We start from the raw sequence: 15,419 nt of genomic DNA, 5'->3' as shown, positions 1-15,419 counted from the left end.
ATTACCCCAAAGGCAATGCTAACTGTGTATTAGAGCACAAGCTTCTTTATTGCTTTTACCTAATATCTCAAAAGAAATTTCATATGGCTGTTAAAGTCTTGACAGTTATTTAGAAGAAACAGGAAGCAGGGATGTCCGTTATGGCTACACAGGATCACAGACTCCTGATTTTGCATGTGCTATAGAGCAAAACCACTTATAGAAAACTCAGGGACAGGAAGCAAAGGGGAGGTCCAGCTGCCATCGAAACTACAGAGCTAATTTACACAGGCAAGATGAAATTGCGTATGCTGGCACTTGCTTTAATCATTGCAGCATTAGAATTTAATGTAATTAATTTAGTATATATTCAGTGCCTAAATCAGAGATCATGTGCAAAGGCACTACTGATGTAAGAGCCAAGAAACTTTGCTAGCCTTAATTTCTCACTACAGTTACAAGATAAATATAATAGTATCCTATAGTCATATTAGCTGAATATTAGCTTAAGTGTATGCGCTTCTGCTTTGGTATCACCCAGGAAAAATAGCTTTTGTATTTTACACATACAGACACACAAACAACAGCACTATACATGATTGTGACATAATTAAGTGATGATCTAAACTTTCAAAATGTAAAGGTCATAATTTACATACCAATTGGTATTAAATTAACATACACACACATGCACAATTTACACAGTTATATAACAAATAGTTTTGATTTGAAAATCTTCTTTTTTCCCGTAGATTTTAATTATACATTTCACTAATGTGGTTGCTCTTCTGTATTTCTGGAGAATGGGTCCCTCTAAATATAATGCACTATGAGATTAACACAAATGTTTGAAACACAGTATTATTTGGCAACACTGTAATTTATGTACATTTATATAAATATATATAAATATATATATAGAAATTTATATAATTTCATATACTGCTGTCCATAAAACGGGTAAAAATACTTACACAACATCAAAAATGGGAGCAGCTTCTTTCTGCCAGTTAAGTGCCTTATCTTTCATAGACCAGTTTGTGAACTCGTACTGTATATTCTGCAAGGAAATAAATTAGAAGTGATATCAACACTTGTGGCTAAATCAATCCAGACATTTTAGCTATGATCCAATACAGTTCTAATGTAAAAACTGACTGAACATGTTCCTTCCCCACCTTCCTACAAAATCAAGTAACATATACACTGAAGCAGGGATAAAAAAAAATAGCAAGATGCAGTTTTTCATTAAAACTATGACTAATCAGAACAGTTTAGATATTTTATGTACCCAAGCCCAAATGATCTGCACTTGTTATGCATATATGCCCATACTCCTTATTGCTGATAACATTAACATTCAGCATATAAAGTGACAAGGGTTTCATTTCTCACTACCTCACTACATCAGTCGCATTTGTAATTTGACCTTGAAAGTCTCCTGGATTAATATTCCCATAAACTGCTATCTAATTACTTTTTCTCAACACATTTTCTCTGCCTCCACTCTGCTTATGCAAAATACATACTCAAACCATAAGTGTACAACTACCACTTTTTCTTGTGTACCTTTAGTTGTTCCTCAATATAAGGGATTTTTAGAATCTCTGCTGCTGCTGGTCTCAATGAAGGATTCTTATTTAACATGCTGAAACATTAAAAACCAAAAGTAATAATTAGTGAATTTTCAAATTAACTTAAAAATGTGCTAAGCAAGAAAACAACATACCTGCACAGCACAGCATTCAGTTCGCTTGGATATCTATCAGGAAGAGAAGGTGTATCACCTTCTACAATTTTTAACATAACAGACAAAAAGTTGTGTCCAGTAAATGCATGGTTCATACAGCACATCTCATATAAAATGCATCCCAGAGACCTTGAAGAATAAAATAAGAGGAATAGTATAAATAATATTTTTGAAAGTAGCATTCATAGTGACATTACAGTAAGTAAAATTACAATTGCATGCCTTTTTCTCCTGGGAATACGATTATTTCTTTATCATGCTACTCTTTTCACCTGAAATATATTTCTTCAGATCACGAATTATTAACTTTATACATAGGAGAAATCATCATTCTATTTTCATAAGCGCAGGCACAAACTTAAATTCTATCTATATACATATGAATAAATTAAAACCCTACTGTATGAACCAGTTTTTAAGTGGTTACTCATTAAGTTAGGAACGAAGTATTTTATCAGTAACTTACTAAGTACTTTAGTAGTGTTTGGACATAGGATTGTTTTTGCAAATTAATTTCTAACAACAAAGTGAGGCTAAAATTCAAGTTTGGATTAAATACCAGTTTCAAATAACAGAAGTGTCTTCTGGTGTGATTTCACTCATTTGAACACGTTCCAAACAGTATTCCATATTGCAATACCCAAAACTAAATTTCCTTGGAATTTTTTTTAGAGAAGGAAAGAAGAAAATTGAATATGCAGGTCTGGACACCTAGCTGAGAACCACTGTCAGTTTTAAACCATTAAGAACAGGGAGAAACGATTGCAAGGAATTTTAAAAGGGCTTCTGATTTACCATCACCTTATTTACCAAGCTCTTATTTACCAGTCCTTACAGAGATCATAAAAGAACATCAAGTCGAACTTTTTAACAGAAACACTCTCATAATAATTTATAAAATGTTCACAATAGTTTGCATTTCAACTGGTTTCTGTCTGACAAATGGTATTTAAAAAATAGGTCGGTTGAATTTCCTGGGCTTTGAAGGATGCTCAGCATTACCTCCAGTTCACAGTCAGGAGAACTGAGACACTGATGTGTGCCTTGATTAAGGTCATGGAAAAGGCTGGTGAGAGCCACGTACAGGACCAGATGCCCTTAAGTAACCAGCTTAAGTATCAGAGCAACTTCACTCTTAATGTAGTATTTGTGGTATTAAAAACCTACAAAAGCAGTATGAAAATAAAGCACAGTGATAGAAGTACACATGGGTGAATAGCTTTGATGAAAAGGGTACAAACATTATCTTTGAAGGCAAATCATGAATAAAGTTCAAACTGCTCATTTTAGTTAAAGAGGATGAATCGATTCAGTCAATTGGCAATAAAAGAAAAAGTGCAAATAATCTTAAAGCTGTAACCCAGGCTTTACATATAATGCAAATAAGGAGGAGAAGAGGGAATAGGCTTACTGACTGGTAATTCTTAAGCAGGATGTAAAATCCCCAGAACATTTTTGCTAACAACTATAAAAGACCAGCTACTCCTCTGACCAGCTACTGAGGAACAGAAATAACTGCCTATCTTTTTTTTAAGGCTTAACTGTCAACTAGCTTTCAAACTTCCAAATCAGTGAACAGTAACACACAGATGCTGATCTATATTTATGATGTATGTTCAAATTCTGAAACAAGATAATTATTACGTGAGAAAATACTTAAAAACAAAAAGCACAAAAAAGCTCTGCACACATGGCATCTAAAAGTGTCAAACAAAAATGGAAAACAGACAGAGGGAAGAAAAAAGGAAGGAAAATCCCAGCCTGACAGACTGTACTGTAACTGCTTTTTGCAGAATCAATCTGTTTTGGAGGCTGCTTGATTCTGGCAGCTAGAAATTGCTTAATGAGCCATTAGGAGCATAGTATTTGCCACATCAGGGAAGCCCATTTATTCATCTAGTGTAGCATCTGACTACACCTGAGGCTTTGGAGGAAGATGAAAAGAACACCCAGGACATTCTACTGCAGCCGGGGCTGCAAACAGCCTACCCAGGGAAAACCCCATCTGTCCTATGAAAGAAAAGTAAGTGAAAATTAAAGGAAAGAAAAATTAGTGAAAAAGAATAAAGTTTTACTGCAGGATACAATTCTTTGATATGAAATAAATACCTCCTAAGCTGAGAAATGCTGCCCCAGGTCCCAGAGCAAGGCTATTTCTTCCCAGGACAGCTGCTGAGCAGGGATTTCCTGAGGGTTTTACTGTGAAGCTTTTGCCTCAAGACTGCATTTCTCAGTTGTTTTTCTACATTCCATTCTACATCTTGTAAGGAGCATATTCAGTAAGAGAAAACTGCTTCCCAGTTCCCATGAGCAATCTGCTCTTTATTCAAACATATAATTTAATTACTTTTATAATCTTAGCTTTTATAACTGCTAGTGTTATAAAGTTCTAAAATGGTCATTAAGCTACCCAGCCAGAGCATTTGATTTGATGGTTCCCTGTGTTCGTGAACAGGTTTGACAAAGGTCCTAAACAGGACTTCGTTTCAGCAAAACTGGCGTGTGACCATTTGACAGCGACATCGCCTATGCTCAATTATATCATAAAACAGCATCTGGGCAAGCTTCAGTGTATTCTTCACGATATCAGCTGACAGATCTCTAAAGTTCCACTTCTCAGAAGAAACCACCCTGATGTTTGTGGTGATATAAACAGCATTGCTGTTCTCTTAACATCTTCTGATCTTTGAGACGTTATAGACCTTCAAATGTTGTAATATCCAAGTTAGCTTTTAAATTAAAATCCAAAAGCCAGATATCTAAATGCATATCCCTTTACAGCTTATATCTCTCAGTCTGATCATACCAGAAGGTCTTAAGAATTTGCTGACTCCAGAGTCTATTAGGAAAACGTACATGCACTCATGTACCATCACAACTCTCTCAGCCACAGCTTTTCAGGTCTGCAATGCTTTTACTCCTATTTTTGGTAACCATTCTATATAAAATTTGACAGTAAAAAAAAAAAAAATCCACTTTTTTGATTGTTAATATTAAAGAAAAGGATAAATAGGTGAAAAAGCACAGACAAACAAGCACAATCAAAATGTAAGTTCCAAGATCTGGGGTGTAGGAAGCCAAATTTATCCAAACCATACAGAAAACCATCTATCAAAATATGACAGTATTTGATGGAAGACATCGAGTACAATTGATTTAAATGTGATTGTAACATTGCTTTGACTCTGGAAAACAAAAGTTATTTATATCTCTCTTATAAAAGAATTTGCTAAGCCTCTAAGTTAAAAATGCATTTATTTTTCAACTAAATTATTTCTGTTATCATTTCCTCCTCTGAGATAATTTATAGCATATACTAAGCACAATTTCTTTGAAAAGTTCCTAGATGGAGTTTGCCTTATATGCTTATAGCTTTGAAAAGATGACAGAAATATTATTACTGATAATGGCATACACAATCTCATCCACTCAGAAACAAGATATGATATAGTTAGAACAGCCACTGCATGGATAGGCACTCAATATTTGCACTCGAGCACCTATACTGATCTTCGAAAGACTCCCAGACAGTACAGTTTTCAGAGTCTTACCTAAGAAACCTCAAGCTCTCAGTTAGAAAACCTGCAAAAAACTGTGGGTGCAATATGGGTTAACTACTAGTGGTACTAACAAATCATGGTAATGTCATTCAGGAGCTGAAGAGAGAGATTGTTTCAGCTGGAATGGCCAGGAGTGTTGCTTAGTTCCCCATATGAAAAAATCAGGACCTAAACCTGTTGGGAGCCCTTGTGCCAAGGGAATCTTTTTTCTGAAACAAAAGACATCTCCGGGGAAGATACAAGAGCACCCTTCAGCTTTAGGACCATTTGCAGGAGTTAGCATTAACCTGTTTGTTAAGTCCGGGCTTTCAAGGTTGCTTGAAAATAATGGAAAGTACAAAGGTATTCCTGTTGTTCAGAAAACCTTAGATAAAAAGTTAGTGCTCACCTAATGCGTTAGTGAGTCACACCTGCCTTGAATGCACTAAGTACCTGCTTTCCGCCTACTGTGTCCTGGAAAGAAATGTTTCCATTTTGTTCTGGGAGTTGGGAGGATGCCAAGTTTTCTCAGCCTGATGTCATGAAGTCTGTTTGGGCTGGAGAGATAATTCTTAGTCACTGCATGGACTGAAATGAAAGCTGATCAAAATTGTTATTTTGCTGGTAGACTTTCACGTCACCCCCCGGATCTCTGATTTCTTTCTTAATAACATTGCTGATGGGACTCCACCTTCATTTGTTGGTGCTGTTCTATCATGATTCTTGAGCAGTCTTAATTGGATGGCTTTGGTGGAATCTGGGAAGATTCTGACCCATTATTTCCTACAAACAATAACTTAAAAACCACCTCTCAAATAACAAAATGAAAACCACACATGCCTTGTAAAACAAAAGAACTACTGGGCTAAATCAGCCTAAGACCAAAGGATCTAATATATACACCTAGCAAATATGGTTTAACGCAGCAGACAAGTCCCACTTCTTGCGTCCCTATAAACACAGAGGTGGTCAGGCATTTTCCTGAGAAAAAGAGTTTAATTGGAACATGAACTTAGGTTAAAAAAGAAGTTTGGAGGCTTTGACAGCCACAGAAGTCTGATGACCCTTTTGCCTGGAAGCTGCTCCTCCTGGACATCAGAAATTCAACCAAGGTCTCTGCTTTGTCTGATTCTGACCAGAAACACTAACGTTGGCCCCTCACACCACCAGAGACCATCTTAGCCACCAGGCTACCAGCTATTTCTCTGCGTTCTGTTTTCTATAAGTTATAAAACACTGTCCCAGAGAAACAAACTGCAACCATTTCCCACTGCATAACTTCACCTTTCCTGACTCTAAGAAATGCTTTAGAATGAGACATTCTGTCTTCACCTTGCTTGACACTGAATGCAGTGCCATAGCGTCGGCAGCATGGGAACATCGGCCGACCTCCAACACCACCGCCTGTCCCACCATATGGTAGTAAGGGTCACCAGGATCTTGGTACCACACTGTGTCTGGGTCACACTATGCTAAGGTAAAAGTCAGCCTCAGCTGCCAAAGGTTTGCACACACATCACCTACTAATTCTCCACCTGTCGTGGCCTCTTGATCCAGTCACTGTCTCAGCTCAGCTGCCGGCGCAGCCACAGGGGCTGGTGAGATACTGAACTGAGATGCCTGGAAAGGAGAAAACCACAGACTGTGTCATCTGCAAAGGCTCTGATGTACTGCCTGGCCAGTGCAGGCTCAGGGATGGTGAGGAAAACATGGATGGCAATTTTAATTTGCCTCATGTGAATTAAGATTTGGCATAAAACACGGAATAGCAAAGAACTCCAGCCCTGAAATTTTAACTGAGCACAAACAAAAATGCTGCAGCTTTTCTGAGCCTAACTGCAGAACAACTTCTGTTGTTCTGTTCCAAACAACTTCAGAACAACCTAGAAACGGTAAAATATGAGGCTTTTTCCCATCTATTGACCTTGGGTTACACAGGACAATACTTCTTGTACCAGCTCCTGCACTGCGAATATTCAAGCCAGTTCTGAAGAGCCAGTTGCAGAACATCTCAGTGAACCCAAAAAGAACAGTGTCTCCTTAAAGCACATCACTCACACAGTGTAAATCAAGGTCTTTCCAATGAAAAATGATTAATTTCTCAGACTGAACACTGAGAGGACCATGATAACATAGGGAAAAAAAAAAACCTGCCTTTTGTAGAACATTTTATGTTTTCTTATATTTAATATGGGAACACTTGTAATTCTGAATTTTTGTGTGCAATATTTTGAGTCCTTCTAGAGATTAGAAGGACAAGTCTGAAGAAAGAACATCACTTCAGGTACACATAAAAGACCTGGGCAACATCTTTTTGAGCAACAGAACTTCCTGCAAAGTGGCACAAGGATTTCATCTCACTTGTAGCCCCCAGGGTGAGTTCCCCCAGGTGCTCAGAGATCTCTTGTGTTTCAGGCCCCAGTCAATAAGGCAAATGCAAAAAAAAAAAAAAAAAAACAAACCAACAAAAAAAGCCAACAAACCAAACAGAATGATTATTAAAAAAATTAAATTAGGAGATTAAATGATCAATGTATAAATCAAATGCTTGGGACTCATGGTAATTGACAAGTTTTGACCAAAAGAGAGTTTCTTGGCTAAGAAAGAGAAGTAGTTCGCGGGATGAAAGTCTAGTGAGTCAGGGCACACCTTCTTAGTGCCCCCAGATGAGGGCTAAGATTTTCCTGCTGAAGACAGCTCCACTCTCAGATGAGTGTCCTGAGTACTGCTTTGGAAAGATAACAAAAAGCATAAGGTATAGCAGAAACCTAATAGCTAGTGACTTGTTCAGGGGGTGGGGAAGGGACATTTCTGGTTTTTTTAAAGAGATATTGGACAAAATTCTACTTTACTCTGTACAACTTCAACGACTTATGTGGATTGACACTTGTAACAATGAATGAAACTTAAATATATAATTTACATTCCATTTCAACTGCAATAAAAGAAATTCTTCTTTATAATAGTAGAGCACAAAAGGCAGGTTTTCCTATCTGTTTACAGGTTTTGACATTTTTTGAAATCATCTCTCAATATACTTTTATTGACTACATGTATTAACTGATATTTGGTTTGATACAGATGAAGAAGAGAGAATCTGATGTCAAGTCTATCCCCATTCAGCTACACAGACCATGAGATGAGATTCTTGACACATCCATTGACTGGATTGAACATGCTTGATGTGAAAAATGGTTGCTAAAAGTTGAAACTACAGATGACTGTTCTCAGCTTTTAGAATTATATCTTGCAGTCACAAATATATTTTAAAAAAGGCAGAATTGAGCTGAAGTAAATTATCAAGTAAACAAATTACATTCTAATGGTCAAACGTTTTACAAAGGAAATTTCCTGATTTGAAATACTCATAAAAGAAGGAACCTTCAGATTAGCATACCTACAGAAAAAAGCACCTCTTAGCAGAAGAAAAAGCATATTTTATAAAAAATACTATGACAGAATTTAAAAAATACAGTAATTTTAACTGTTAACTTAAATACGATGAGATGTTTTAGGACACACATACAAACAAGGCACATATTTTCCCCATTCCAGGAATCCTTCATCTTCTTAGCTTGCAGGAAAGCCTGCACATCTAAATGTTTCCTAAAGTCTTTCAACAGATCTCAGGTTCTCAACTTGATTCTTTGATCATCACCTCAGAAATCCTGATCTTAAGAATTTGTGCTAAGTGTAGAACTCACACTTTTCTTTCTACCTTTGAGCCTTTTCTAAAACACAGTGTGTTTTTGCTTCTGTTCTAACACTCTAGTTACTCTCATTTTCAGGTTCCCTACCAAGTACCTCCTTCCTTTTCACACTTGCCAATGTTTTTCCATTCAGCTCCTAAGAAGGTCCGTTTGCTTCCCTCTCAGCCAGGAATCACTCTTTCCTCGTTCATTTTGAAGTTTCACAGAAAGTTGCTTCCTTCCATTCATCTTTCTCATCATGAGAAAGAAAAGATTTCCCTCTTCTAGCAAAACTTGAACTTCGTCTACTGTCATCCTGTGTCATGGCAGACACTGGATCCTAAGCTTACTCTATTTTGAAATCCCAGGTAACCCAGAAAAATAGTAAACTACGTGATTCTTAACACAAAGAGTAAACCTTCCAATTGCAACATAGAACACAAGTGTCCTGGAATGATTTTAGTGGAGAAGGGTGAGCACTTTACCGAGAGAGCCATTTTTTTAATTAAAAAAAAAAAGTAATTCCTAAACAAAGTAAAATGCTGATCTAAAAAATAAATGCCTAGTCCAACGGAAAGGGCATGCTGACTACTCACCAAATGTCGGATTTTGTGTTATAGCCCTGGTGCTTTAGAGCCTCTGGACTCATGTAGAATGGTGTCCCAGTAAACGTAGTTGCCAGATCACACGAACCCATCAAAAGACAGGAAACTCCAAAGTCCCCTAAAAGTAACAGCAGAAACAATAATCTATTATATCTATATCTATAATCTCTAAATCCCATAAATCTGTACCTATTCATGCAAACTCTTTGTGTTTATTGTTATACACAATACAAAGACTGTACATCCAAAAAGTCTGCGGGAATTTTAAAACATGGAAAAAAAATAATTCTCTAATCCTTCAAAATAAAAACACTAGAAAATCATAGAACTATAAAACAGTGTAGGTTTCAAAAGCCCTCACAAGGTCATCTGATTCAAATCCCTGGCTCAAAGCAAGGCCAGCTTCAAAGTCACGTGAGGCTGCTCAGGTTCAGGTCCAGTCAAGCTTGGAGCACGCTCAAGCATAGAGATTTCATTGCTTCTCCAGGCCCCTATTCCTGTGTCTGACTACCAAATAAACATTTTGACCCCAAATCAAAATGCTATATCAGACTTTATTTAACTATCCTCATTGACCAAACGTATGCCAGACTGTTCAATCATACTAAAACACATCTTTTGAAAAGTATAGAAATCTCACCAATTTTCAGAAGATTATTTTTCAAAAATATATTCTTGGCTTTCAAATCTCTGTGAAGTATTCGCCTGGAATATAAAAGGAAATTCAGCCTCATCCATCTTGAAGCATTCACAGTCACATATCGAGTATCTCAAGTGTTTACCTTCATTCCTTGTTAGGAAGGCCATCCTACCACTGCTACAGTCTAACCCTGCAGGTGACAACGCACAGATGATGGCATTAAGGAGCTTCATATGAGCACAGAGGTGCATTCACAAACACCAATAAGCAGAATGAGAGCCTAAGCAGTCAGGATAACAAAAATACAGCCAAGAATCCCAGCTGAATCCCTGTACAGATACAGGTTCAGATACAGGTTCACTATGAGCTACAGAAGATAGGAGAAAAGTAATCCTTTGTATCTGGCTCTTCTTAAAAGCATTACATCTTATTTTCTGCCATACAAATTAGATGTCTCACAATAGAATAAGGGATGAGAAAAACAGCAATAAGAGATTCGCAAAGCTCAGGGCACTCTCCTTCAGACAAAACATATTACTTAAAAGACAAATATGTATACAGACTAGGCTAGTAGTTCAAATTCTTACAATAATTGTGTGGAAGATTAAAGAACTTTACAAAGACAGAGATCAAAAGGAAAAGAAAAAAAAAAACAAACAGATTTTACAGACTTATTTTTTCCATCAAAAACCAAAGCGACACCATAACTGATGCACCATGTGGGGACAAAACGCATCGTCTCAATTTTTTGAAATCTTAACGTGTGAGAGCAATTCTCCATCCCCTTACAAAAATAAACTCTACAGTACACAAAAAAATGTTCTCTATTAATTCTTGTTAGTAACTTTTACAAAAGAGTTCCCTACAACCTCAACTAAACTAGAACTCATCCACTTTTAAATTCTTTATAGCCTGATATTAGTTATTAGCTCTGCTGAGGACGAAGTTAGAATAGCAATTGGTACATACTGGCTACCAAAACCATATTTGCCAATACAAACAGAGTAGTTTTTCAGCCATTTAGAACAGCTAAAGAAAGGAACAGACATTCTAAGTTTGTTGAGATGTGGTCAGGAAAAACAAATATAGTAATAGATTTTAATTGTTCTTTAGCAATCCTCAAGTATTACCTCAAATTTTATTGAATTATTAAAGCCTTACGCACTGAGATACTGAAATTATTTTCAAAATAGTTTCCATATTAAGACTAGTCAATGCATATGCTGCAGCACTATTTAAATAAGCCATTAAGTCCACAGCTCATTTGCAAATAACTTTTGCAAGAATAGAAAAAAATAATTAAGTTCAATTTACTCAGTTCATAAATGGGAAAAAGTGTGAGTAATAACAACTAGAAGATGTTCTAGTATGCAAATAGAGCATGAAAAGGAAGCATTTCTGTTAACTAATTTTATTAATTAATTCTATCATAATTAATGGCCATAAATTGGAGGGGGGCAGGTTTAGACTAAACATAAGGAGGAATTTCTTCACTGTGAGAGTGGTGAGGCACTGGCATAGGTTGCCCAGCGAAGCTGTGGCTGCCCTATCCCTGGAGGTGTTCAAGGCCAGGTTGGATGGGGCCTTGGGCAGCCTGATCTAGTGGGAGGTATCCCTGCCCATGGCAGGGGGGTGGAACTGGATGACCTTTAGGGTCCCTTCCAACTCAAACCATTCTATGATTCTATTTTTATAGCATATAACGAAAATAGTTCTTTACTGTTCTTATGGCAATCTTTCCAGTTTGGAAAAAAAAAAAGTAACGCTTGCAGAAAAAGGTTTGCACACTGGGAAAAATGAGTGTTTTATATTGATGTTTATAAGTAATTTGTTCTGTATTTGGCAACTTTCTTAAACAATACATGTACACTTACCATATATTACATCGGTAAGGAAATAAAGCTAAGGTGATATTCATTATTATTTCATAAGCCTGTATTTACACATAGTTTAATATAAGTTTTCCTCTGCTAATCAGATTCAGAATCTTTGCAAGAACTTGGCTTCACCAAGTTAGATTTTCCTTTCATGTTGTTGTTGACTGCCACTTGGCTTTAACCCTTTTTTTCCCCTACTTTGTAGAAATATAATCACAGACTCTAAAACTAAAAGTTTCCTGGATATCTGTGATTTGAATAGCAGGTTTCTTGATGTATAAAAGCTATCCAGAAAGCTTTCAGTAGCATCTTATTGGAAAAGGTGATAAAGAGAAGATGTTTGGATCACATTAGTTTAAATTAGAATGTAATGCTAATATAGACTTGCAACATATAGACAAAAATGTTATGAAAATTACTTGCATTACTACTTTTGCTTTTGCATATTAACATGACTAAGAAATACTTCAGGTAATTCCTTGGAACTTCCCATGATGATGTCTCTTGATGCAAGCCATCTTATTCTGCCAGCATATGTCAAAAGATAAACAAGTTACAAGCTGAAAACTTAATTGAAACAACTACTTTAATTCTAGTAAGAAATAAGCATTGAGCCGGCACTGTAAATTTGTTTAAGAAAGAGTGTGACTTTTTGTTGTACCAGAAGATAGAGCTATAAAGGTAACATGTATTAATTAGACTCCAACAAAACGTCATCTAACTTGACAGTCAGCAAAGTATTTACTGATACTTTGGCTAGAAATAAAGATTTAAGGGCAGTTTCAAATCTGGACAATAAATATACCCATACCTGTGTTCTACAGAGTACTTGCCTTCTGTACCATACTCATAAAAAAAGCAGTACAAAGCACTAAGCAGTGGGCAGCCTCCTTGTATAAAGCGTCTTCTGCAACATACCAGCAAGTGAAGATAACTGAAGCTGAACTAGTTTATTGCTGTGAAATATTTAGAAATTAATTTCTCTTTCCTCTACCTGAAGAACTATTTAGAGCAGTAAGAGGTTCTGAGTGAGTCTGAATCCTTTGGTAGAGAAGACAATATGATATCCAGGCAAAGCCTCCTGTCCTGTAGATTGAAAGTAACAGATTTGTTTGCATGAAAATTTCTGTGTTGGCATATTGTTTATAAAGATCAGCAAAATGATGGATAACATAATGGTCAGCTTTATTCAAATTGAGGTTAAATGAATCCATGGCCTCATTGCCTGATTACTGTGGGATCAATTTTGTACAGTGACGTGTGATGGGCTGAAGTATAGTATAGATGATGGCTTCATGCTGTCTCCATCCAGATAAGACCACTGATCTATGCTGCTGCTCCTTTACTTCTCTCCCCGGTTATATCAATGACAGACGAAGACTAATTCTGTTTAATTCTAGATAAGATAGCTTTTGAGTTGAAAATTTAAAAAATCCTTCCAATTATGCAAAATAGCCATCAAATTGCATAATGACCACAAGATATTCATTGCCCCTTTGGGATTTATGAAGCATAAGTAAAACACAGGAATGTCTAACCTGTATAATCTTTATTATCACCGGAAGAGAAAAACAACCTGAAGCTGAGAAAAAGTCCTGTTTTAAAACAAGTTTCCAGAAAAGCATTTTCAAAAAGTGCACAAGTAAAATGAAAGCTGTGTAAAATGCATAACCAAGTGAATAGTTTATTGTTATTCCTACCAGAAATAATATTTTTTGCTGCTCTGGAATAAAATTTCCCGTCTACAGCAATCGGATTGTCTAAGGAATGGCACGAGGGAGTTCAGCCCACAGATGATGAATACCTCAAGCTTCTAATTCTAGGCAAAAGTTTTCTTTGCATTAGAACATAGTTCAAACATATATTACAGTAGAGAAGAAATCATGTATGACTCCTCTGAACAAACAAATGGCTGTCATTACGTTTAAATAATTCAAGATAATTTCTGTAAATAGTTTTAAATTTTTTAAGCCTAACCTATTCCATTTAAGCTATTTCTTGGCTTTAAACCAACAAGATAAAGATTAAATTTTCTAATGTGCATACAATCAAATAACACAATAAAATACAGGAAATGCAAATAGAAATAAGACTGTCAAGTCATTTACATGTGTCTGGAGCGGTGCTATTAAAGAGCAATGATTCAAAGAGAGACATGAAATGATGTCTGGAAAATCAAATTGTTGCTTTCACTGGAGAATCAAACTGCTTTTCAGGAAATCCAGTAATATAATATACATATTTAGCAAAGAAAGTATATTTGTAAGACTTTTTAAAAAAAAGATTTATTTGAGAACAAGCAGAAGATGAGAAAAATAGAAGACGAAAATGACATATAGAGTAAGAAAAGATAAAACAGGCATGAGGAAATATAGAAAATGAATGACAAATATAGAATAGTTCAGTTGGAAGGGTCCTATAGTGATCATCTAGTTCAACTGCAGTGCTTTTGTTACTCTGCATTAGGTTGCACAGTGCATCTTCTAAAACACGTACATTACAGAAAGGATTACACCAAAAGTGGACTTCCCAAATTACCCAAACTTTTAATGACAAATTGCAAAATTGGAGTTCAAGAAGGAAGGGAAAAAAAGCAAATGTACAGTGCTGGTTTAGTTAAACTATCAGGATTATTACTTCCATTTCCCTCTGACCTTTAGCCTGAGGTGAACGTTGAAGAGTACAGCATCCCAAGAGAGCTCCCATCACTGTGCTCCCATCACTGCAATCTGTGGGGGTGGTACTTCATGAACAAGCCTTAGATAAATTGGCGTTTAGGATCTGAAATGCTCTTGCAAGCTGGACAGCAATTCACTCTGCCCTCTTTCCTCTACAATCTGACACTGTAGTTGCAAAAACTCATTAGGCATCTATCAGTATAGGTCAAATGTATCCCACATACTTCACTTAGCTGAATTCAGAAATGGTTGTTCTCCGTGAAAGGTGACTATCTCTACCTAATACTCTGTTGCAAGTCAAATCCAGGCAACCAAATTTGGCCCAAGCCCTGCTGTGAAGGATATTTGAAACAGCTACATCAGTTTGCTGTTTTCACATTCAACCCAGTGTATAATAATTTTGTTTTCTGAGTACTCATGCAGGATCGAAGACTATGGATTCTACTTTACATTCAGCTGGGGGAAAAAAAAAAAATAATCTTTCTCACCTCTAGACTCTGGGTGTAACCTGCTCTTCAAACATAAGCATCTGCTCCCCCTCCAGCTGTATTAATAATTTTGGCCATTATTTTAGGCAGATTAGCCCATCTTCCCCAAACATGAAGGTGTTTACAGCCTTAGCCTCTGCTAAGGCAGTCTTTGCAGCAACGACATTCTTAATT

At 36.4% G+C, this 15,419-nt stretch overlaps 1 protein-coding gene across 4 annotated transcripts in view; it reads right to left on the bottom strand.

The window, feature by feature from the left end:
• NEK11 (NIMA related kinase 11) overlaps positions 1-15,419 on the bottom strand; it is a 103,723-nt gene that overhangs the window by 56,778 nt on the left and 31,526 nt on the right. For all 4 annotated transcript variants that reach the window (XM_054057187.1, XM_054057190.1, XM_054057189.1 and 1 more), the window contains exons 5-9: positions 10,203-10,267; positions 9,554-9,680; positions 1,709-1,858; positions 1,549-1,627; positions 954-1,039 (exon numbers count right to left, since the gene is read on the bottom strand). In XM_054057187.1, coding sequence (XP_053913162.1) covers positions 954-1,039; positions 1,549-1,627; positions 1,709-1,858; positions 9,554-9,680; positions 10,203-10,267 — 507 coding nt within the window. The remainder of the gene's footprint in view (positions 1-953; positions 1,040-1,548; positions 1,628-1,708; positions 1,859-9,553; positions 9,681-10,202; positions 10,268-15,419) is intronic.

This window comes from Cuculus canorus, chromosome 2 (assembly GCF_017976375.1).
Source record: "Cuculus canorus isolate bCucCan1 chromosome 2, bCucCan1.pri, whole genome shotgun sequence".
Lineage (NCBI taxonomy): Eukaryota > Metazoa > Chordata > Aves > Cuculiformes > Cuculidae > Cuculus > Cuculus canorus.
Note: the sequence above shows the minus strand (reverse complement) of the source record. Positions and strands in the feature narration are given on the sequence as shown.